This window comes from Accipiter gentilis, chromosome 16, assembly GCF_929443795.1.
Source record: "Accipiter gentilis chromosome 16, bAccGen1.1, whole genome shotgun sequence".
NCBI lineage: Eukaryota > Metazoa > Chordata > Aves > Accipitriformes > Accipitridae > Astur > Astur gentilis.
This window is the reverse complement of record NC_064895.1, coordinates 14,065,954-14,090,586: the sequence shown is the minus strand read 5'-3', so window position 1 is coordinate 14,090,586 and position 24,633 is coordinate 14,065,954. Positions and strand designations below refer to the sequence as shown.

General features: G+C 36.1%; 1 protein-coding gene across 4 annotated transcripts in view; it reads right to left on the bottom strand.

The window, feature by feature from the left end:
- Positions 1-24,633, bottom strand: part of ASAP2 (ArfGAP with SH3 domain, ankyrin repeat and PH domain 2) — a 92,869-nt gene that overhangs the window by 23,720 nt on the left and 44,516 nt on the right. For all 4 annotated transcript variants that reach the window (XM_049818751.1, XM_049818752.1, XM_049818754.1 and 1 more), the window contains exons 6-15: positions 20,230-20,359; positions 18,009-18,094; positions 16,545-16,620; positions 15,956-16,042; positions 10,022-10,125; positions 9,816-9,885; positions 4,284-4,371; positions 2,336-2,384; positions 2,060-2,226; positions 563-696 (exon numbers count right to left, since the gene is read on the bottom strand). In XM_049818751.1, coding sequence (XP_049674708.1) covers positions 563-696; positions 2,060-2,226; positions 2,336-2,384; positions 4,284-4,371; positions 9,816-9,885; positions 10,022-10,125; positions 15,956-16,042; positions 16,545-16,620; positions 18,009-18,094; positions 20,230-20,359 — 991 coding nt within the window. The remainder of the gene's footprint in view (positions 1-562; positions 697-2,059; positions 2,227-2,335; positions 2,385-4,283; positions 4,372-9,815; positions 9,886-10,021; positions 10,126-15,955; positions 16,043-16,544; positions 16,621-18,008; positions 18,095-20,229; positions 20,360-24,633) is intronic.

Sequence of the window (24,633 nt, the reverse complement as noted above, 5' to 3'; positions counted from 1 at the left end):
TCAGCTAGGATTTAATACACAAACAAGTAACTGCAGAATAATCCATTAAGACACCAGATCATAGAATAAATGCAAAATACTTCGTGCTGGGTAAGAACACACATACGAAGTGTCACAGAGCAGCTGATATATGGTAACGTCTCTGTGTAGCAAAGCTGAATACATTTTTTTTCCTGTGAGGATTAAAGTTCTCCTCTAAAATAATGCTAAATAATTAATGGAATAAGTACTTGTGAAGTCCTTCAATTTTTAATCCGAGAGGCACATTTGTATGTCAAACAGCTGTGCTCCTTTAAAAAGCAACCAAGGATAAAAAGGTTTGGAAATACAAAAAATATGAAGCCTCTACTAATTTGAATTTTAAGATCAGGCAAAGTTTTCAGTAAGACACTATGTTCCAGGAGCTTCCCTGTAACTTGAAGAATTAAGCTTTCCTAAATTATGTTTATCCAGAGGCAACTTTCAAGATTGGAACAACATTATTGTTAAAGTGACAAAAATATACTTATGTTGGAAGTCTTTTATAGTACTATTTTTAAGTTAATAAAAGCAGTTTCATTACCAGAAGTTCAGATGTTCCCAGCACATCTAATGTAAGTGATTGCATTCTGGAATAGTGAACACCAAGTTCTCTATGGATTCCTGAGCATTCAATGCAAGTTAGAATTCCCAAATTTGTTGAAAGCCACGTAGGATCTGAAACAGAAAGTACCCACAGAATTAAAATTTGTTCAGGTAATTATTTTATTCTAGAAAGTGTAGTATACAGAAATGAAATTCTGTAAAGTAAAATTCCTGCATGTGAATTATCAGGTTTTTTTTAAATTTATATCTTTACATTTACTGTATTGGGAAACACAAATCAATTTTTTTTTTTAATGGTAAGAGAAGTGAAGATGCAAAATTTTTTTATCAAGGACATTGCTATCCAAGTGAGCTGCTCAAACAGTCCAGTTTGTCATTCTCCACATGGCTTTCAGGAACTGTGTTTTTCTACCACCAATGCAATGGTGTCACATTCTCAGCTGGGGGTATAGGTGCAGTTCAGACTGAAATAACAATACCTACAGGGTTGGGTTTTTTTTTTGTATTTCAAGTATAAACTTTAGACTAAGTGAAGCAGCAGTGATTCTGAAGTATACATACAGCACTGCACTACAATGGACTCTCACTCAACTATTTCAAAGATACTAAGACTCATCCCTCTCCTTCTGTTACTCCTGCTTGTCTTTTCTCCTGGTATTTTGCATTCTTACTGTAACAGTCCCTCATCTTCCAGAGAAATAATTAATTTCTGAAGATTTAGACAGCTTAGAAATTAATTTATTTGATAAAGGTTTGGTAGTAGCTGTTTACAATCTTTTCCTTTAAAGACAACAGGATTGACTCTTCCCATAGTTTTATACAGTATCTATTGCTGGAAGTTACTATTGATTTATAAAGTGCATACAGCTTCAGAACTGATGTTTTCAGCTACAGTTTCAGATCAAAAAAATCTTAAGTCCTGCAGTGCCTCTGTAACATAAAAGAACACAGGAAACAGCACTATTTAAAAAATAATTTGAAGAGGATTAAAGTAGAAATTCATCGATCAACAAAACCAACACTGCAAACACTGTGAACCATAGTCAGCAGGTGCCTTCTTTTCCAAATAAGCAGTCTTAAACATATTCATATAAGTCAAACATAAAAGTTAAAAGAAAAATTGAGGTTTATTAGGAAAATGCTTCAAATATCTTACTGCTTTCCAGTTTTACCTAAATCTTATGTAAAATATGGGCTAATAAAATAAGTTCAATTGATTTATATAAGCAACAGTTTCAATTAGCAAAATACATGGGAGAAAAGTAAGCACTTTTTACTAACTTTTCTCCCCACTGACAATATGCATATAGCAAATCAATCTTAGTAAAACAGTGCAATTAAATTGTTAGCACATTCTACTACGTGTATAATCTTTGTGAGATAAGGAGTAAACGTGAAAGCATAAAACATCAGCTTAAATAGTCTCATGAGACACAGAATTTTTACCAATTAGAAATATGCTTAATTAAGTCACCTTGTGCTCCACAGTCACAACACACATCATTTCCAGTCATCCTCTGGACTTCAGATATAATTTCTTTTGTCAGTTCCTGGACAATATTATTTTCTCCTGTGTTATCATCTCCTTTGAATGCATTATTTAAAGCTTCCTCTTTGCTGTTTTGTAGCACAGATGTCCATCTAAAATGGCAGTAATATTTTGCTATTAAATGTTTCGGCACTTCTAACGTTCAAGGTAACGTCTCAGTAGAACACCAGTATCAAAAATAAAATTAGCAAAGTAACTCACATTTGACATTCCTGTTCATCCTCTGCTTGAAAGTGGTACGTTCTGTCATCTGCACAATAAATAATTCACATACTGATTAAAAAAAAAGATTGAAAAACTGATTTTGCAGAAATCTCTCAAAAAAATCTAAAATTAATGTATGACTCCTGAGGTCTCCAATCTCATCACTGGAGCGTTGACAGGCAAAAGTCTATTTATTAGCAAGTTTCACTCTTACTACCTACAGTTCATCTATGTTTATACCTATGTTTACACAAGGTGGCTTGTTGCTCTTTAAACAGAAACCGTTTTCTTCAATGCTGTGCTTCTGTTGCATAAGCAGCAGAAGAGCGTAGTAATTTATCCATATTCTGGATTTAACCTCAGTAACCACAAGTCTAAAATTCTGCTGGGGCGGGGGGGGAGTGGTGAGTAAAATATAGAGTCCATATTTCAGTTTATCTGCATATGTAAGGAAGATACAAAGTTTCCAAATGAGCTCTTAAAACCACAGTAATCAAAAATGGCAAAACAAATTTGCCAAACTCCGAACTACTATCAGAATAAGCCCCAAGCTGTTTCAATTAAATCAGGCTCAAAATTTTCAATTTACGACTACTTTTGTAATTCTAAGCATTGTTATCATAGTGTACTATTAAAGAAAAAAGCATAATACATTTTAAGTCTATGAAACAAATGAGATAAGATATAGTTTAATGATTGAGTTGGAGTTAAAATTAGAATAGTTGATAAGAAGAACAGAGCTAAAGCTACTGTCAAAAAGATATTCTAGGCTGAAAATTCCTAAAGTTTGAAAAATATTCAGGCAAAAAGGTATTAAAAGATTGTTTCAAACATGGGAAATTGTAAGAGAGTGAGGATATAAGAAAGGACAGAAAGGGAAGTGCTAGATAAAGAATAAGAGATTTTATCTTGCCATGATACAGCAATTCGCAGTTTTTAAAAAACAAGAAATGTGTTTAAACTCTAGTAAAACAAAAAGAAAAAGTCATCTGGAGAAGGCTAAGAGGCTGGTTATGCCTTGTCATATGTATGATGGGCAAACGATAATGTTGTGATAAGTTGATATTGGGCAAAATGTGATGTGGTCATCAACAAAGAAAGAAAGCTTAAAAGTAAACAGGGAAGACCACTTGCTTGTACAGAGATGGAAAAGCTGTATATTGCATACATGAGTACTAGTCTATTAACAGAAGTAGCAATATCTTACATTTACAAATAGAAAAGAACTTTATGCTCCATAAAGGAACAAATGACGAATAGATTTACATTCTTCTCACCAAATAATTTCAGATATATATTTTAGTAATATATTTTTATTGAGTCCGTAAATAGAATACTAAAATGTCCCAGTGAGAAAAAAAAAAGGAAACCTGATACTATACAATGTTGTATCATCCCATTCAGTTCCCAAAATTATTCAGTTTTGGTGTTTTTAGTATGTAGACTCTTTATCTCACCTTTGTATGTATTATGAGATTACAAAACTAAAAAAGTTTTCAGTATTTTCTTCACAGTTGCATAGAGACCACTATGCTTAGATTTTAAGAAGTTTTGTCATGGTTTAAAAGCTTCTTTTGATTTTGTACAAAAATCATAACTTTTCCAGACGATCAGCTATGACATTTTCAATATAAAGAATGATGTCACAGAAAAAACATTGTTACTCTATTGTAAGGTAGCACAAAATGATGTAGAAAGAAGGAGTAAAGACAGCTTTAAAAACAAGTGGTTTTCCAAAGATACAGGTACAATTAGTTGCATTATGCTAAAATAAGTGAAATGGGAAATTGTCATAGGAAGGGCATTTTATAAAGGGAAGTTTTACAAGTTTTACAAGTTCTACAATTGCAAAAATGTTTAAGTGGGTTATTGAAACATCTACAGAAATAATGCAAAACTCTTTTGATATTAGCTGCAAGTAAGAAGACCTAAACAACAAACCTACGTGATATGAGGTCAAAACATTTTTTCTCCTCTGGGTTTGTTTTCACTTGGCAGGTTAACAGATTGAGCTTTGCTGGAGGTCGGTTAGCCTATTTGAAGATAAAACATACACATTTTAGTATATTGATACTGACTGAGCCCTGCAGTCCAGAAACAGGATAACATCCCACTGGCCAAAAAGCCTTGACAAATGGCTGTTACTTTAATTTTCAAGGTACTCAGATTTTGATTTATGTTTTCTTCTGCATCTTCGTTTGTAAACTTCATTATCTTATATCAGGCTGTTTTGTTCACTGATAACTGGATAGACACTAGAATTTTGAAAGGGGAGAGGGGTAAAATCACTTTAATTATCACTACTCCGATCACCTTACCAGTAACACTTATCTGAAGGAATCAGGTATGACAAGGAGACAGATTGATTCTACCTAAGTTTAATCCTCCAATATTTAGACATTTAGTTTAAAAAAAATTAGTTGTCTAGGTTTTCAATAATCAAATAATTTTACTCCTGCTAACGTTTTTAAAGAAAGCCTAGATAACCAGTTTAGAAAAACTGCTCAACTTTTAAACCAGTGAAGGGACACATTAAAGGAATATAAGAAGTTTGCACAGAGAAGTCTTGCAACAAATATATGCAAAACTAAATTGGAGATAGTTCATTACTAAAAAATGTAGTGAAACAAAATATAGTCTATAATGATATACATTTTCTAGTCAAATTCCTCTCAGCTATTTCAGTTCCTTATTGAGTAGAAAGTGGCAATGTTTTACTAAAAGCAAAAAGCACAAGCAAAATTAGTTTTGAAAAAGTCTCATAAAGGGTACAAAAACTTTTCAAATAGCATCTCTGTAGTATTCTCTTCTTTCCCTTAACCTGCCTGTCCTGCAGACCTGAGGTAGGACCTAGAAAGACATTGTGTTTGCAATCTCGATTTTAGGAATGGCTTGCACTTGCTACAATGGATAACTAGTTTCACTCTTGTTTTAGAATAATTAAAGCAGATTTAACTAGAGAGACTCTGCTCTATACAATAGCATCTGAAAAACAGTAATTTAAATCATTAGGAAAGTGCTATTACAAAGATAGCAATATACATAAACACATGACCACACTTACTGTTGCGTTCTAACAATTTTAATCTACCAAGTTGCTAAAACAAGATTTAATCATCTAAACAAGAACTATCAAATGAAGCTGAACTACCAGATAATGTAATTAACTTGCAATTAATCATAAGATATGTAGACCTTCACAATCTCTTCTAAACTTATTGATGAAAATATTTCATTCAAAAAGAAGGGAGAACAAATCTGAAGAGTACAGATCTCCTTGAAACAATCTCATAAAACAATGTAGCTGACCAAAAAACAACATCATCATATCTGAAGACCAGTAAAAAACCAAAACCATGGAGAAACATAAGGAGGGAAACAATTACTTTTTTTTTCCCCTTTTAAAAAAAAGGGGGGGAGGGGCAGAGAAAAAAAATAAGCATGGTGTCCTTGAAACAGCACACTCATGTTTTGCCTGATGTAAGCAGTAGACATAACAACATCATGCATGCTTTGAAACAACAAACCTGCAGGTCACTTGCTGGGCAATGTAAAAGAAATTGTGCCCAAGAGAGGTTCTGGAGGCAGCAAGATGACAATTAATTAGCAACTTCATTGTATACTCTGCCTAGTAAACAGTTTTAAAATTCCAGACATGCCTCTTAGTAGTAAAACTGCATGCAGTTTTCATTATTTTAGCCTATCAACAAGAGTTCTTTTTAACTAGAAGTATACAAGAAAACATCTTGAAAAATGCTAGCTTGGGCCCATTTTCTCAGTTAAATATACTTCCTATCTATAGCACTGAAGTTTCCAGTGTTTACATTCTTAACGTAACTGTCTAAGAAGTGTCCAGAAGCTGCATATAATGAAAATACAAAATAAAGCAAACAAAAATCAAAATATAAGTATTTGGTAAACAAGCCGCAGGGCAACTCATATATACCTTTCTCACAGGCTCTGTGAGAATGTAAAAATGCAAGTAGATTCAGGTTAAGCAAGAATCCACTTGCTCCAGGACTTGGACCTGAAGCGCATTCAGGACCTAACTAGTTTTCTATAACTTACAAAAAATGAAGCTGTAAACGGATCCACTAAAATGCTTGAGAGAGCTCTGAAGAACCATTATACACAGAACTCATCTCTCTCAGTAGGAGAATGCAGCGTAAGAACTCCATATCAGGATATGAGAACCCAAAGAAATGGCTGCAACAACTTAAAACACATCCTGGGCCAATGTGCTGATCTTGGAATCCAAACATATTCCAAAGCTTTTAACTGAGGACCTCCCAACCTCAAGTCAAAATTAGCAAGGGTATTAAAAAACCCTGACATCTCCACATGTATGTGGCTGATACCACTTCATTCATGCTTCTACCCTAGAGCCAAATAACAGTGTCTCCCCCCCCCCCGCATCTGCCCGTTACTTGGCAGACAACACACTTCCACCACATGGCAGATGATGCTTGGGGAGAAGTCAGCACCACACGACAAAGTGAGGTAAGGCTGTATAAATTCCTTAGCCACACAAGGCTGTAGGTGGATCTGGACATTTGGCAGGATTAGGAGACACTAGAAGCAGAAAATGGTAACAAATGTGTAACTGCTACTACAGTATTTGTTTGAAACCTCTGAGCTTTTTTTCTTGCTCGAGTCCCTGATTAGACAATTAAATTTCACACTACTGCTGAATTTTTGGACACCCATGTTAACATATCAACACCCTGAAAAGATGCGCTGCCACCTTTCATGCCATACACGCATACGTCAGCATCAACTCATGTTCCTTCCTGCAGAAACGGTAACCCTCTATCCTACAAAATTGACTTAAAATCTGTTCTGGCAATAATCAGTAAGTGTAGGAATCAAAAGTTTAGGCCTCTAAGACAATACCGAGGAGTGCCATGATGCAGAGCTGATTTTTACAAAAGGCAAAAGCAAATGTGTCCACTTACTTAGCAGACTGGTTGGCTGATTTCATTGTGCATTTTTTCTGGGTATCACAGTGATTTACTTAAGAATCAAAAGATTAAATCTGATTCTTTTGCCTTCAGATTGTCCTGTTAATCATAATGGTAGATAAAGTTTCCAGCAGTAAAGAAAGAACAACAACAACAAAAAGATTCCTTGATATTCTTTGATTACATTCCTTTTTTTTGCAGACAACCAGCAAATTCCATTTAAGCTCTTTAAACACAAATCAATTTTGAGGAATTTGAGGTTCCTCAAATGTATGTTTTTCCCTTATGACTTCTTGATCTGGAAACCACTTAGGAATTCCTATTTACATGGTTCAACCTGCTTCTATCATTGTTTTTTTCATTCACATGCGTTAAATTGCAGTCAGGTAGATATCAGAAAATTTCCAACTGCTAATAATTACACAAAGGAGCAGCATCTGGTTTTCCATCAACCATTGCCTTGCACGTTGCTCTATGAATACTAATTTCTTTGAAGCTTTTAGTTGTCTAGAAGTATAATTTTTGTACATATACCAAAGCAGACACGTATATTCAGCAGTACAGATGGGTGACTGACGAAGAACCAACCATACTCTCCCCCCATCCATATCAGGAGAGCACTTGGCAGGCAAGTTAAGTCAGAATACAGCATGTGCAACTGCCTGAAGATAGCTGTTCTGGAAACTAACTAAAAAGACAGTCCCTCATAAATAGAGACTACTCGAACAAAAAACAGAAAGCCATGAAGAATACTTTGCCTTTAGAGGAAAAAGCATTGACAAATTTGAATTTGACAAAGCAAGCAAAACTGACAACTGAATTTCTGAGAGATGGTTCATTTTGATGAACAGCTGGGAAGAGAGAATGACACGCCATATTTGAGAGACCAGAAGATACCAACCCTGAGAAATCTTGGAAATCAACATTGCTTGAGTTCAGAGCAGCCCAGAAAATTCTTAACAAACAGAAATTACTTCTACCCATTCCCATGTATATAAAACAAGCATCAATTTAAATTTTACACAAAACTGCTATCAACACATAAGGGGAAAGTGAGCAAATAAGTAAAAATACTTCTTAGGAGTATATTTTAAACAAGAAGGTAATTGTTTATTTTGTAATATAAAAAGATCAAGACCAAACCTGTGAAGCCCACATAACTAAACCCACATTTAAGTATCTACCTTAGCAACTGATTTCCAGCTACAGCTCCACTGATTTCAGTGGGAACTTACTGCTTCTAAAAATGTTAGACCATCTGGTAGACAGCTTATAAAAAAAGAAGAACAACAGTATCTTGATAGACTCAGTAACTGTACTTCCATGTGAAAGTTTTAAAATTCTGCTCTAAAAGTGGATTTTGTAGCCTCTGCCAGCTCTGAGCTGCCCTAGCTACACTCCTACTGGTACCACTACTGCTTGTTCAATGCCAAATGCATTTACAGCACATGGAGACACCAATATAGAATGGACTAACAGACTTTTCTCTGAGAAAGACACCCTCATATGCACTCAAATGAGAACAGGGATAAACTGGTGGACAATCCCGAAGCCATAGTAATGGCTCTACTTTGCAGGCCTGGTTTTGCACTCCTCCTTAACTCCTGGTTGTCAACTCAGAAGGCAACAGCTTGTGGTTAGATGCACAAATGAGAGATTGATTAATTTTTGCTGCCAGGGTCAACTTGTAGTCATAGCAACAGGCATAACAGGATGAAGAACAGAACAGTTCATAACAGGATCAAGAAACAGGACTGTTTATTAGACCAAGAATGGGAAATATTGTCACCGAGTTGATTTTTGCCTTAAGAAACTTTTTTAAAAGTTTTGAGAAAGCAATATAAAAAGAGAAAAGTTATGGGAAAGCAAAACCAGCTGAGTTCAAAGCCAAGCGTAGCAGGTCCAAAACATGAAAGTATACAGTTTTAAAACTTTAAGTATAAATATAAGAAGTTTTTTAATGCATTTCAAAGATTGGTAGCCAAGAAAGAGGGACTTCTAACTCTCTAGTCATTCTGGTAGAAGTTGCCTTCAGAGTTGCTTTTCCCCTACAGCTATTCCCCAGGAAAGCTACCTTCGTAACAGATTACCCATATAGCAGCAAAGCTGGGGGAGAGAAGAGATTCAGCATTCTCTCAGTTTGTCTTGTAAATACGAAAAGTTGTTTAACCCATATCTAAAAGATGGCTTAATGCCCAACCATATCTTTCCAAAAAAACGAAGTTAGAATTTGTATTTTTAGATAGCCTAGTACAATATGAACACTTTACATGAACTGAGTCATTAAAAAAACCATTTTTTTCCCATTAACAGTCATGAGCATTAAAACAGTTGTATTTTTAGATGCTGTGTATGTCTTGACATAGTTCTGAAAGACTGCCTTAAAAAATGTATCCATCATATTCAAAACACTGCATCAGGAATCTAGCTAATTCCAAATTATAAATATAGAGCGGCATAGCTTGCCTTTTTGTATTAGCAACCATGTACATAAAATGTTGTAAACAAATACTTACTGTACCATGGGAAATTGTAAGAAAGCCATTTTTAACTGAGCACTTCCTTTTCTGCCACACTTTTCTGATTCTGGTTTGGGGGGGGGGGGGGGAGGGAGAGAGAAAGAAAAAAAAGTGACTCAGTTTTTAATACATTTAGTATTACGTCACTTCAGCTCTTAGGACCTAATTTATTTTTTTTTCCAGTAGAATCCACCAGTACTTACCCATCACTTTTCTTGTACAGACTACCATTTCGTTCAGTGCCATGTTCCTTGTTTCCCTGAGGCTGATGTAAGCTGTAAGCTGTACTCTGACGAATCTGAGAATCCTGAAATATACAGAACAGCAATTTGCAATGCATTCCACCATTTCAACCAAAATATCCCCCCTATTAATGAGTTTCAGAGCCTTTCCCTCCTCGTCTAATCCTACAGGCCAAACAAAGCATATTTTTCCTCCTCAGTGAGAGAGAACAAGATCCATTTCTTTTTTCAGAGTGCACAAAAAACATTTGAGAAGTAGCCATTATCAGCACCTGCCAAAATCCTCTTACTTGTTTTTATTTTAGCTTTGCTATTGGCCTTAATATATGGTGTTTTTAACCCAAAATTTAATTGAGCAGCGGGCTTTCCAACCCATGCAAACACTGCAGTGTACAAACACTAAAGATTATTACCACATGCAATTCCTAGGGCACCTTTCCATTGTAAAAAGATTACATAGATAAATTTGAAGAAGTGGTCTTTCTTGTGGAAACTGAGTCAAGTTATTGTCTGAAAAGCAGAAGAGACCTCCTGGAAACATAGTTCAGGAGGCATACAGCAAAATCGAGAAGTTATTTTTGTAAGAAGAATAATTTAAACCAAAATATCTTGAACAAAGTAGAATTCTGGGACAGGAAGTGACAAGGATTAACTAACCTTCTCACTGCTCTCAGAACTACCCAGAGGCAGGACCCACTGTTGCCAGAGTCCAACTTCTTAAAAAATAAGAACCTGATAATGAGGAATCTCATGTATCATGCTATATTAGCAGAAGTAACATGATGGGGTGGACTTTGCAATGCCTACAATAACAATGACTGGTACTTATAATATTTATTGTTTTCTTTTCTACTATCTTTGCTCTATGGACATAATACACCTCTGTTATATATGGCAGATAATACAAGCATAGCAAGGAAAAAAGACACAAAGAAAGCAGCTCACTTAAAAGACTGTCTGAGCTATTCTAAGCAAAAACCTAAGACTTATTAAGAAATAAACTTACTAATTTGATAAAAAAAAATCTCTTTTGCTAAAGAGATAGTGTGTCTCAGATATACTGGGAGTACAATCACAGGATACATCATTTGGGGCTTTCAGAGTGCACACATGATAAAATAGAATATACAGTGATCTAAAAAGTATGAATTAAGAAGATAGTTTCTCTCTAACTACAGTTAGCGTCATACACTTTATTAGCCTAAGTATAAGACATCTCTGAATAAAAGCAAGGGGAAGAGACCAGCTAGAACCAAGACACACTTGGACTGTCCTTTTCCCCAGAGAATGCCAGCTCAGATGCAATGTTGCTCCTTTACAAGCTCCAGCAGTAGATTCTGCTACAAAAGCTAATAATGCAGCCAAAGGTGTTCAGGATCCTCCTCAACAGTAGTGACAACGCAACATGCCCAAAATATGATGGTAGGGACAGAGCTACCACCTACACCCCTCTTCTGTGCACTTGGGCACCTTCTGTGCACCTCCAAGCTGCAGGATTTCAGGCTCATCCTGAATACAGCACTGGAGCTCAGTGGTCCTGAGAACCATGAGCCAAGCTCTAGGCAGGCTGCAGCACTGCTTGGTGCTCCTTTTCAGCAGAAGCAACCTGTGCCCACTTCCCTGCCTCTCAGCTAGTGATCTAGAAACCTGTATCAGGTAGCTACAACATTAATCTGAGGTTTTTAAAAGCACTATATAACCACCACTTAAATGTCAGTACCTGACAAAGCATCCCTTTAGATTTAAACCAGTCTGTTTACTGTTCCTCTGCAGCCTGTTTACACAGAATTATTTGGGATTGCACTCTGGCTGCCCAACAGAAGAACAGCACATTTAAAAAAATTCTCGACACTCATTAAGAACCACTGCATGCATACATTTACTGACTTCTGAAGAAAATCTGATCTGACATTGCCTGTTGTGTCTTACTAATGCCTTGATCTCTGCCTCCCATTAGTCAGTAAAGTGACTCCATTCCCAAGAAGATTAGAGGCCTTACAGGAAATTAATTTCAGTTCTCCACATCCTCAATTACGTAAAGATTTCAGATGACCTGCAACACCTGCCCATAAGACCATTCCCATTACTTAAGACTGTGCTGCTACTTTTTGTGCATTATTTTCTGCTACATTTCAGCTACCTCCCTTCAGCTGTTTTTTACGCTCAGCTGCTGTGTTTGGCCAAACTGGCAAGCCAATAATACAAGCTTCCTGCCTCATTTCAACCAGAGAGGAAGCTGCTGTAGCTGACATGTATTTCCACACATTCGCTACTATGAGCAGTATCTTTAAAAAACATAATACCATTTCATGAAAAGAACTTAAGGATAAGCCAAGGAGATTTTCATTTTAAATCCTTGATTCAGGCCACATCAAAATCAATAGTGTCCAACATAATTGCCAGATAATGGATTTCCACAACTCTTTGACAAACAAGTTCATGATTTTGATCTAGCTCCTAACAGACGGGATGCCATACTGCAAACCACTATTACAATTAACATCCTTCCAGGCAATTTCAGCATGCCTTTTCCATATGCAGGCTCCCCCAAGTATCTTCCCTTATTTCTGGTTTGCATATTGCACATAACAGGAGTACAAATCACAGATAACAGTGTCAGACCCAATGGCCTCATCAGAGGAGCAGGAACAATGTACATTACCTATGGGAGGAAATAGATCACTGCAGGGTATAGGACATACCTAGCACAGAGTATTGTAATTTTAAATATCTCTTGAAAATAACAAGATCAGACAAGACTGAAGTACACAAGCCTAAGAAACTGAACTTTGTCCACTTTATCAGCTTTGAAATACAGATAGGCATACCAAAATAAAAAAAAAAAAAAAAAAGCCAAGTCATTTCATTGCAGCATGTTTATAGTGAATCACCTTGCTGACTGTAAAGAGGCTTGAAATGATCTCTTCCAAAGCTTTATAAAGACCGACTGACTTCTAAATCAAGCTGAATAGCATAGCTAAAAGTGAAAGAAATGTGAAAACAGTATTCTGTAAAGATGGTCTGTGACTACTGATAAGAGAGATTCTAAAAACCTACTTATCAGCCCCACTATTTGAACACAACTTTCCATACAAGATGCCTTAACTTATACACAGCAAATTTTAGCTAGCCATTCCACAGCTCCCATGGAGCAGGATTTTAGACTGTCTGGATCACACCTGTGCGTAAAGCTGCCGAAAAGCCCTTACAGCTCTCCAAGAGCCTGAGCTTCTCTTGCATCTGCAGGATCATTGCCAAAAGGATGTTTCAGAGGTCCATCCCTTATCTATTACAGCCCCACAAAGCCTCCAACAGATATATCTGCCAGAACCCCCTGCAGGCAGCCTCTCCTATAGCACAGCCACCATAATTTTTGCCAAGAAACACAAAATTTATCCTATTTTCCAGTGACCTAAATAGATTACAGGTCCTCCCAAACATGTGGAAGCAGCAGAAGCAAATCTCAACATGACAGTAAGGCTACCTTCAGAGAGGACACAGGAAAAGAGAGAAATGAAGGCAATACAACTCTAAGGTTGACCCCGAAACTTGTAGGAGCTCTACAGTTTGAAAAATAGAAGTTTAAATATTAAAAATTATGGAGGTGTACACGCAATGACATTTCAAAAAGAAGTTTCAATACAAACTAGGTTTGAGGAAGTTCTGTGCAGGAGGAAACTACATACACAGGCACAACAAAAAAGGTTCACCATGAGTGTTTCTGTCCTTTTTTTTTTTTTTTAAAAAAGAAATATAACAGAAACAGTATTTGTCAATGTTCTATTATTTCATACATGAAGTCCATTTTAATTGAAAATACATATATCTTGAAAATCTTGCAAATCAAGCAACTGGATTTAGTTCCCAAAAGAGAGTGAAAAGGAAATCACAAATTTGTATTGCAACAATTTTCTTTCCCAAGAAAAACTCTTTTTTTTTTTTTTTTTTTTTGTAATACAAAAAACAGAAGAGGAGAATAAAAGAACCAGTCTTTTCATACGAACAGAAAAAAGCTCAGAGGAAAAAATCCAGTTTCTTGAAATCTGAATGGAAATCATGCGAACTATTTTCATTAAAACATAGTAACACTTACTCTCCTAGACTTCGGTCACAAAACGTAAATGCGTTTCAGGAAGGAAAAAGAAATCAGTTATAGTAAAAGAAATTACTGTGCAACAAGAATAATATTAGTGGGTCATACAGTAAATTATACCAGGATTGTTTGGCATCCCACTGATTAATTGATGTTTTCAAAAAACTTTAAAAATAATTATAGTACTTCTCATTCTCTGTAGGTAAGCATCTATATCTAAATTTGCAGAATAAATAAATAATGAATATAGCATAAAGCACTTTTTACACTTTTATTTTTAAATGCAACAAAACCAGTACAAATAATAAATTTGTGTATTATTACATTTTTCAGTCTGTGAAAAGATGTGTGCTCACCACATTTTCCATATACATTTAATACCAGTATCAGTGATAAACAGGTAAACATAGAGAAGCAACACTCCCAGCAACCATGAAACCCAACTGCTTCTATTACCTCTCTTAAACAAAGACCCAAATAAAATAGGAAGCCTGCTAACACACCCTAAACAGCAAAGACTCCTCACTGAGAGTGGACAATCAACGGTGAATCCCAAGTAGTCACCATTTCCATGAGGATCACTAGGCTTTCATTCCACAGAGCTCAAATTTGGAAGTTTTTAGCAAATGCACCCCTCAGTGAGTCCTAAATGCCAGGCAGAATCTAAGAAAGTGCCTGCAAACTGTATGGACTTTGTACACAATGGTCATTATCACAAACTTCACATGTAACAAACAGCACCTCAAAGTGAAGAGTGTTTAAGACTGTTCAAATGCCTATCAGCAAGTCATAGAATAACAGAATGGTCTGGGTTGGAAGGGACCTTTAAAGATCATCTAGTCCAATCCCTGGGCCATGGGCAGGGACATGTTTCACTAGATTAGATTGCTCAACAACCATCATCTGGCCACCAGTAAGAGCTGGGAGTCACCACAACCTTTATGGGAAGGTGAAAGCAAGACTGGAAAAGATCAAGGAAGTCTGAGCTCTACAAGACTAAACTATTTCACTGTGATCCCTCTCAGAAACAGAATCTGAAAAGGGGGGGAATAGGCTCATTCATCACTTACGCATGGCCCTGCAACCACACAAAGGAAGCTAGCTGGCATTTATTTATATGAAGAGGAAGCACTAGCAATCTGAAACAAAAGTAGACCCAGTATTTAGGATTGGATTATACAAAAGATGCTTGCTTCCAGATCATAGTTTGCCGAATAGAACTACTCCAGAATTCTTTGAATCTAACAGCAATCATAACTGAAACTCAAAAAATACTTACTTGTTAGATTGCCTAACTGACCCAGCTCTTACATGTTTGAAAACTGGCATCTTGCAGCAGAGTAGCAAACTTAATTGTCATTTTTGCAGAGGATGACAAGAGGTGTTTTGGGATTTGAAGTTCAGTTTTACATAATCTTTATATAGTTTGGAATATTGTTCTGAGATAAGACTGTACTAATGGAGTCTCCTTGATACTGACAAAGTTCTTCCATTCTCAGTTCGAGCAACATAGACACCAGTGTCTATTAGTTCACATACTGTGCACCATCATAAGTATTTTTCTTTTTGTTACCAATATTGCAATTATTTTACAGTAAGTCTCATATTTTTAGTGGGAATTTGTTTAAAAAAAAAAAAGCCTTTGTCAGAAACATTCACAGTATCAGCATCAAAACAAATATGAATAAATAAAAGAAATTAGATGGCTGATCAAAGTTAAAACAACTCTATTTCAACTACTAACATTACATTAGAAGTAATTAAAATGGGTATTCCAAAGTTAAACCACCTTATATGCTCACCTCTTTCTGATCAACCTGAAGTGCTGATTTTAAAATATCTCTAAGCTGTGTTAATTGTCGTCTTTCCTCATCTTGTGCTTGTTTAATCTTGAATGAAGAAAAACACAGGTTAAAAATAACATTATTGTTTCTTTTCAACACAGTTCTTCCAAACTTGCTACTGAATTGGTTCATTTTTCTGAGAAATGTTCAGGAAGAATGAAAACACAAAGAGAAAAGATAATGTGATCAGTTTATTTTCCTTTATATGTTCAGAAAACTTGATAATGGCTAGGATGTTGCTGGCTTAAGACTTTGATATTGCCTCACACTGTTCTTACTTCCTTGTGTTCAGTTTGAAACCATGTTATTTTCCACTTAGTCAGTACACATTTTAGAGCAAAGGCTGTTTTCCTAACATTTTACACAGTGGGGTCCTGAACTAAAACTAAAGCTTCTGGATATGATATTAAACCAAAATTTTACTCAAAAATCTACTCAAAACCTTAAAATGCTGACTATTAAAACAGTCACCAAACCTGAACCAAAATGATCACAGTTCTACTATAAAAAACTGTTTACAACACAAATGTGAAAGGTTGCTACTCACTGTATAAAGATCTGTGGAGAGTGTCTCAATTGAAGGCTTGAGACTTTCAACTGCTTTTAACCCATCCTGAAAGAAACTTAAAAACAAAAAGCAAACTGTTATTAAATTTTACTTTGTATTTTCTATTTAAAACATTGCCAAAGGAAGGTGTGCATATTATTATGCCATGCCATAAATTTCAAAACATTAAACATTTTTTTATGCATCTTTGACAGATCCATCTCTTTATTCCCACCATAGCTTATTCTAACATGCAAAATCCCCAATTAGATTCAGAACTGCCACAATCCACTGCCTCATAAGTTTTCCTCATTCTCACCTTAAACACAGGTTCTCATCCCACTTTTTGAAGGCCCAGAACAAGCAAGATTCATCTGTAGAACAGCAAAAAAGCTCTAGCAGATGCAAAATAATTGTGACTTCTTGGAGCCCAATAATTTAATGTCTGATGCAATCTTCTTACTAAAGGAAAACCCCTTTGTTTCCCAATCATTAATTATGGCCTATATGCAAACTGAATAGGAGACACATTACAGTATCATATCTATTTTTGTATTGGCACAGTAATATAATCTATGCCATGTATTCCAGGTCTTAAAAAAAAAAGAAAAAAAAAGTGAGATTTGAAAAATAAATTTAAAGAAACCACAACTACACACACATTTGATTAAAAATTGGTGCACCATTTGCAACAGAAATATTTTCACTCTGGGAAGCAGACATGAAAGTGACAACACAACACAGCATTTATGTTGTTGAAGCTTTATTAAATGGACAGAGCAGATGGTGAATCTGATTTTTAAAGTGACATAGCTATATAAGGAAAAAACCTACATAGATGCAGACTGGTCTTTTAAGATGAAAACTTACTGTTATAACAGGTTAACAGCAGCTTTTTCAAGTTTATAGCTATGATTTTACTGCTATATTATTGATCTGTAAGACTACCATAAAAAAGTACACAATTCTAATGAGAGCTTCATGTTTTATTACTGAGTCCTCCAATTAATTAGAAAAAAATATATTTTTATTCAATATAGTTTTCAATATAGTTTTATTCCACTGCTTATGCAATTTATTTTTCATGAGCATAGAATTAATTTAGATCATTGCTAGATACACTCAAAAAACCCCATCAAAACTAATGGACCACTAACTAATAGACAAAACTAATAGCTCTGTTTCAAGAGTAGTTTATGAAATATGCCAAATTATTGTGCGTCACTCCTTTGGTACAGACAATTATATTCTATGGTACTAGCTCAACCTCATTACATGTTTTGGTATACAGTACAAAAGCAATGACTAATCTCTGAGAAAAGCAATTTGTCAAAAGACATTAGCAAGAACAGCTGAATCTTGCATTTATTTTGAAAAATTTTAAAAAGTGTTATAATGATGTCAAACGTTAAAACAAAATATTGCTCCAGTTATTGTGTAGATATAAAAAAAACTAAAACATACTTGCACTGAGCATGAAAATACTTGATCAAGTTCTGAAGCAAGTCCACTCCTTTTTTAATCTTGATTTCATTGACTTTCAGCAGGTACTGTTAAAACAGTAATTCACAAAAGAAACTAATTATTACTGCTACAGTATTTTTTTAACATTTTATTTTCAGCTATATTTCAACAGGCTTTAACAGTTGCAGCCTTAGAAGACCCAAAAAAGAACGCATCAAACAACGTCTTCAAGGGTTAATCACACAAAAGCAATTGTTGTCACCACTGATTTTTGATGCCCTGTGGGGATACTTCACTGTGATTAGTTCAAATTGTTAAAACAGCCTTCATGGCTCCTAGTGGAAGCCTGTGTTAAAATAAGCATAAAAGAGGTTGTATAGTAAATTTAGGAACCCATTCTTAAACCTAGCAGCCCATCTAGGTATCCATCTCACTAGTTGTTAAATTCATTGCTAAATAGATGTCATTGAGGAAGAAAGCAACTTAAAAAAAGTGAGTGATTATTTTAAGCATTTTTAAAATCTGCCTTCTAATTTTATCATTACCTCTATCAATTCCTTATACACAGTAATTACAGCAAATTACAGTTTAGCAAGAGATTTTTAAAATTTACTGTCAAGCTAAAAAAAAAAAAGTGTAATTAGTGTCCTTTTGCATAAGACACAATCAAAGTCCACATTAAGTGACAGCTCCTCCCCTGAATGCCATAGCATGAAAGATGTCAGTCATGCAAGCAGAAGTTAGAGGCTGACCAAATATTTACAGGAGTCTTTATCTGTCCATCAAATGACAATTTTTAACCCCTGCTTAGACAGTGACCTCCAAGCAAAGGAATGAACATCTTCTCAGCAATGCTCTAATGCATCCGGTTTTCCCCTACTTGCAGTACACCCTGAATGTTTTAAACCCACTGAAATAAGGTAGTATCCACGTGCCAGTTGGCGATGTTGCAGCTTTTTACACTGGTTCAGGTGAACAGATGATTAGCCTAAATGTAGACATGTGCACTGGATAGTATTCAATTAGAAGAATGACCTCTCTAACTCCTGTTAATTTAAAAAGTAGCTCTAGGCATCTGGTATTCAGTTCACTTTCACAATTTATAGAGAACTAGCTTGTACTTATGATACAACTTCAATATGTCACACATCTGATTTACTAACAAAATCAAAACAAAGTCCCCTTTTAAGACTATTCAGAGGTAACTGAGTTTAAACTTCTTTTCCCCCAAATCAGAAGAATACAGGATACACTTCAGCTATTCCACATTTAAGGTAACTTGATTCAATTTCACAGACTTCACCCTGCATTTTACTATCACTACAACTGACAAAAGTGAACTCCTCCTATGCTGTGACACAGGAAGAGAGAAGCATCTGTTCCTAGTTGTTTTTTAGGAAGGATACAGATGGGCAATTAGCTGGCAACATCCATATGTTTATTGGGTACTCAAATCCCTTCATCAGTTTTGAATACTTTAGTTTGACTCTGTATGGGAATGTGAAGCTTTCCTACTAAGTATCAGTGCATGCAGTTACTAAAAGTGGTATTCTGGACAACTCTTATTAAGCTATGTTGGCATATGAGTGAAATTAGCTCTAATCATCATAGTAAAAACAGAAGAAACACCCGTGGTGTATTTTGAGTCAACACATAGAAAGAACGAACACAGCAACTTGAATTCCAAAGCACGGAACCTGACATGCCCTTAAGTGAACTGAACCAAAAATATTCACATCAGATTTAATATACTGCAAAATCACAAAGATTTCTAAGTAGAAACATTCTGAAATATCTTGAAAGACAACTGGATTCCATCCTTAGCACTTTTTTTTTTCAGCACCAGCCCAACAGTGTGCTAGACTTGAGTCTCTCCTCATAATAATGCAACAGCTGTCAGCGTAGGGAACAATTCAGAGTATGATCTAGGGCTTAACTTACAGTGAAGTAGGAGTATAAAGGCTTACTTATTATCATCTCTCATTCTTTAAATGAGCTTTGAATTATTTATTTTTTCTACAACTTACTTGCTAAGTGAAATTAGATCTAAATTCCCTGCAGAGTTAGCACATCAGGATAATAAAAAAGTGCTTTAGCAAATGGAGTCCACTAATAACTTAGCATTTCCTTTTAACATCACAGTTGCCATTAAATAATTTCGGTTTACAAAATTTTCCTAAAAATATTAACAGAACAATATGAATTTCATGTTAAGTCTTACCTCACACATCTGTAACTGGAAGAACCTTCTTTCTTTCTCCATTTCTTCTGCAATTTCAGCTCCACTTATTTCTGTACGGATCATCCCATGCAGCTTAGCATGCTCTTTTTTCTCCTTCTCTATTTTTGTACTACAAGGCAAAGAATCAGTCAATGAAGTGAGAAATCCACAGCCTCTCAGGAAATCTGATTATTCACAAAGACTGCTGACAGATGCAAAGCCAAACTCTTGTAGCTTTGCATATGACTTACTTCCAGATAACATTTCGTTTGAAATTTGACAATGACTAAAAGATCAGCAATGACATACAGTAGCTGAAATTTAATTCAATCATCTGTTAAAATAATGTCCTGACAGATATTCCAAATGAAGATACTAAACAAGAGGAAGATACTAAGTTCTTGCACTGAAGAAAAAAAATCCAGAAACAAAATAATGAATTTTAATTGAAAACATAGGGGATGTTTAAACCCAACTGACCAAACACTGGTTAACAGAGTTCAATTATGTCACCAGTTTTATTGAGTCTTTCCTGTCATCAAGTCATCTTCTATATATACAGGGTTTCCTAAGCCAAAATCACGTTTGCCATCTCTACTTGCTACTCAGCCAGTTGGCACTGGGAATGCCGGCCAGCCGGCTGTGTTGCAGACTTCAAAGTCTGCTAGACCAGCTGTCCTAATTCCCTAAAAGTTTCCATGAACATTTTCCAAGAGCTCTGAATAAAACAAGTTCTCCTGCAGAATGTAAATTAATAACCAATGCCTGCCATACAGTATAACTCCCCTAAACACACTTGTGCATTTGTTACAGCTATTCTACATATTATTCCAAAAGGTGGTAGTATAATTATACTACACAGACAAGCCTGACATGAAAAAAGATTATTCATAAAAGAAAATACATGAGGGTATTTACTTTTCAGAGAAATACTTTTAGTTTGCCACTTGCACTGTTTAGAAGCTGAAAATTCTGGAAAGAGTTTCCTGAGGAAATGCTATACTGCTTTTGAACAAGAGGAAGCATTATACAGGAAGCAGATGAGAGGAACAAATAACACGTGGACTGTTGTACCTCCTCTTGGGCAGTCAAGTGTCTCTCAGCTCTCTCTCTGAAAAGATGACATGTCCCAAGTGCTCTCTTAACCTGATGTTAACATTACCATAGCAGCTTATGGGGAAATGTCCTAGATGGTCTAAGGACTTCCAGTCAACAATATATTCTGTACTTATACTTCTCAAGAATGAGGAACTGCCTCCTCTTACACCTCAAGCAGCAAGGGAAAACTAGAATTAATCCCATTAATCCCATCCTGTAACCTTCCCACAGGGAAAAATTTTGAACAGCAATTCAAAAGGCCCCACTGTGCTCTCCGTTCTGGCAGGCACAGCAGAGCCAGCCCCATGGAGTATTCCAGCTGCTAGCACATTCAGCCAGCACTATGCTCCTTCTCAGCCCATCACATCCCCCCAGAAGCAGACATTCGGAGGGAAACTCCTCTCCTTTGAAATAAATATTCTGAAAACCTTCACTCACCTGAATAAAACCTCCAGATTCCAGAATGTTCTGTTTTCATCAAAATAAGTCTGTACTCTTACCCACTTACTACCAATTATGCCATTTTGTAGCCACAGAACACAGAGTCCAAACACAAGAATTAACAAGACATCAACAGTGAACAAAGAAGACAAACCATTACAAAAAGATTCACAAAAAATTACAAATATGCAGCTCCTCTCTAGCACACACACTAGGAGAGTTTACATTGTATCATACTTGATAGTTCTAAAAAAGTCGAACCTCAGAGCAAAGATCCAGGATGTTTTTAGTTCTCTCAATTTCCACAATTAATCTAATTGTTAATCTAACAATTCATGAGGCCAGAGAATTCACTGAAACATGAGTCAAGCCTAATAACTATCAATTGCTATTGTACTGTATTTTCATTGTTTACAGAGAACAATACTTGAACATAGGATGACATAACCACCTCCAAAATTTTAAGAGCTTATTAACATGTCATAAGGTGTCTCTAAATGCTAGTTAAAAGTCAACTAAAACTGCCAAAGAGTCAAACATTATGCACAGTATTACAGCATACGTTGTTTTGAGAAACTGAATTCCTTTTAAAAAGCAAGCTAGATTTCAGTGAAAAAGTCCTTTCTATTATTTAAAGGATAAATCATACTCCACAGGCAAAAAGTAGTTAAACCAAGACTGAAGCATACCAGCATCTACCAAGTAATTCACAGAAATAAGATATCCTTGAAGCCATTTGCTGGAGCTTAAGGCTCCATGGCTTCAAAAACTTCAGAGATGCTTTACAAAAAACCCAAACTATCTCTTGGTGACAAGTACCAGAGATACATGATGGTGCATTTCATATTTGCATTTCCTTATTATTTATGCTTTTAGTCTCTAACTACATTTTCAGTTTTGTAATCCAGAATTTAACCTGTTGTTTTGCTACAGTAACATGCTACCTCCTATCTGACTGATACTACAGGGCACTTTGTTTCTAGGGAAACAAATCAACCATGTACAGCAGTGTTGCATGCAAATCCGAGTGCTAAAGGTTGGCCGTGTTTCCTGTCCAAGTGTAAGGGTCAGCTCAGCTTCCAGTGTCACTCTACTATGACATTAACCAAATCCTTCTGGCAAAGACAGTTCTATGATGTACCGCTGTCGGATTTCCAAATATTGCAGGGTATTCAGATTTTCCAGACAAATCAATTAAGCAAAATTAATAAGAAAATTGGGCAAACTAGAAAAATCCTCCAGAAGCAATAAGAAGGAAGCAGATGTTTTGTAAAGCTGCTGTTCTTGAAGTGCATGCAGCACATATCACATATATAGATTTTGCTGACTAGGATTAAAATCTGAGCACACTTCAGTCCATTTACAATGTAGCTACACATGACTAATACACAGTGAGCTGAGATTTGTGTAACAGACAAGTAAAGCTGAAATACAGGATGAACAATTACAACAGAAAAGTTGATCAGATACAAAATAAACAGGCTTGCCCATTCAGCTTCCACTATATGACTATTTTTACAGTTTCAATTTGAAATACAACTGTTTTTCAATATAAATTTTAATTTGTCTTTAAAAAAAAAATCAATTCTGTCATACAGATCATAGTATAAATAAACATCAAAGTACGGATTTTTATTTTTTTAAACTTTAAAAAGGACAGGACCTATTTTACTGTTTAACATGCCAAAGACTGGTATTTATTTTCAGCCCACAGACAAGGGTAAACAACTAGAACACCCTGTATACATGCAACAGTAGTGAACTGGCTGGCTGGGCAGCAACTCTGTCTTTCTTCCTCTCCTTCCCCATACACAAGTAAGCAAGGCTGAGTCCGGGTACATATATGAGAAGGTGCAGAGACCAGGAACAGCATCTGGAAGGCACAGACTTGAAGTACTCTGGAAAATGGATTGCTCCCAAGCACTATTTTGTTTGACAAAATAATATTACACATTTTCATTTCAAATATCCTTTTTTGTCTAGTCTTCCTTTTCAGTCTGACTCAAGTCCAGCTCTGGCATCCTAGCCTTTCAGTGAAAGAGCCACCATCTTATTTTATCCTACTGTCTGTCAAGGCTGACAGTAAAGCACGACTCTCTCTCTTATAACCCAAGTCTTGAATGGAGAAGTCATCTTTTCCCTTTAGAAATACAGGAAAGCTTTTTTCTTTCACTCATCCTGCGCTGGAGGATGGGGAAGAGGGCAGAATGAGCAAAACATGTCCAGATGTTTCCATTATTTCATCCATAATAGCTGCAGATTCATTCAGAGCTTTCTCCATTTCATTTGCAGGTAATCTCTTTCAAAATAAAAATACTTAATATGAAATCTCAGGCTCAGAGCAGAATATTGTGGGTGTTGTTTTCCTGGACTTTAGCGAAGACTTTGACAATGTTTCCCACAGTATTCTCCTAAAGAAGCTGGCTGCTCATGGCTTGGACATGAGTACTCTTCACTGGGTAAAAAACTGGCTAGATGGCCAAGCCGAGAGAGTTGTGGTGAATGGAGTTAAATCCAGTTGGCGGTTGGTCACAAGTGGTGTTCCTCAGGGCTCAGTACTGGGGCCAGTTGTCTTTAATATCTTTATCAATGATTTGGACAAGGAGATCAAGGGCACCCTCAGTAAGTTTGCAGACAACACCAAGTTGGGCGGGAGTGTTGATCTGCTTGGGGGTAGGAAGGCTCTACAGAGGGATCTGGACAGGCTGGATCAATGGGCTGAGGATAACGGTATGAGGTTCAACAAGGCCACGTGCCGGGTCCTGCACTTGGGTCACAACAACCCCATGCAATGCTACAGGCTTGGGGAAGAGTGGCTGGAAAGCTGCCTGGTGGAACGGGACAATGTATTAGTCAACAGCCAGC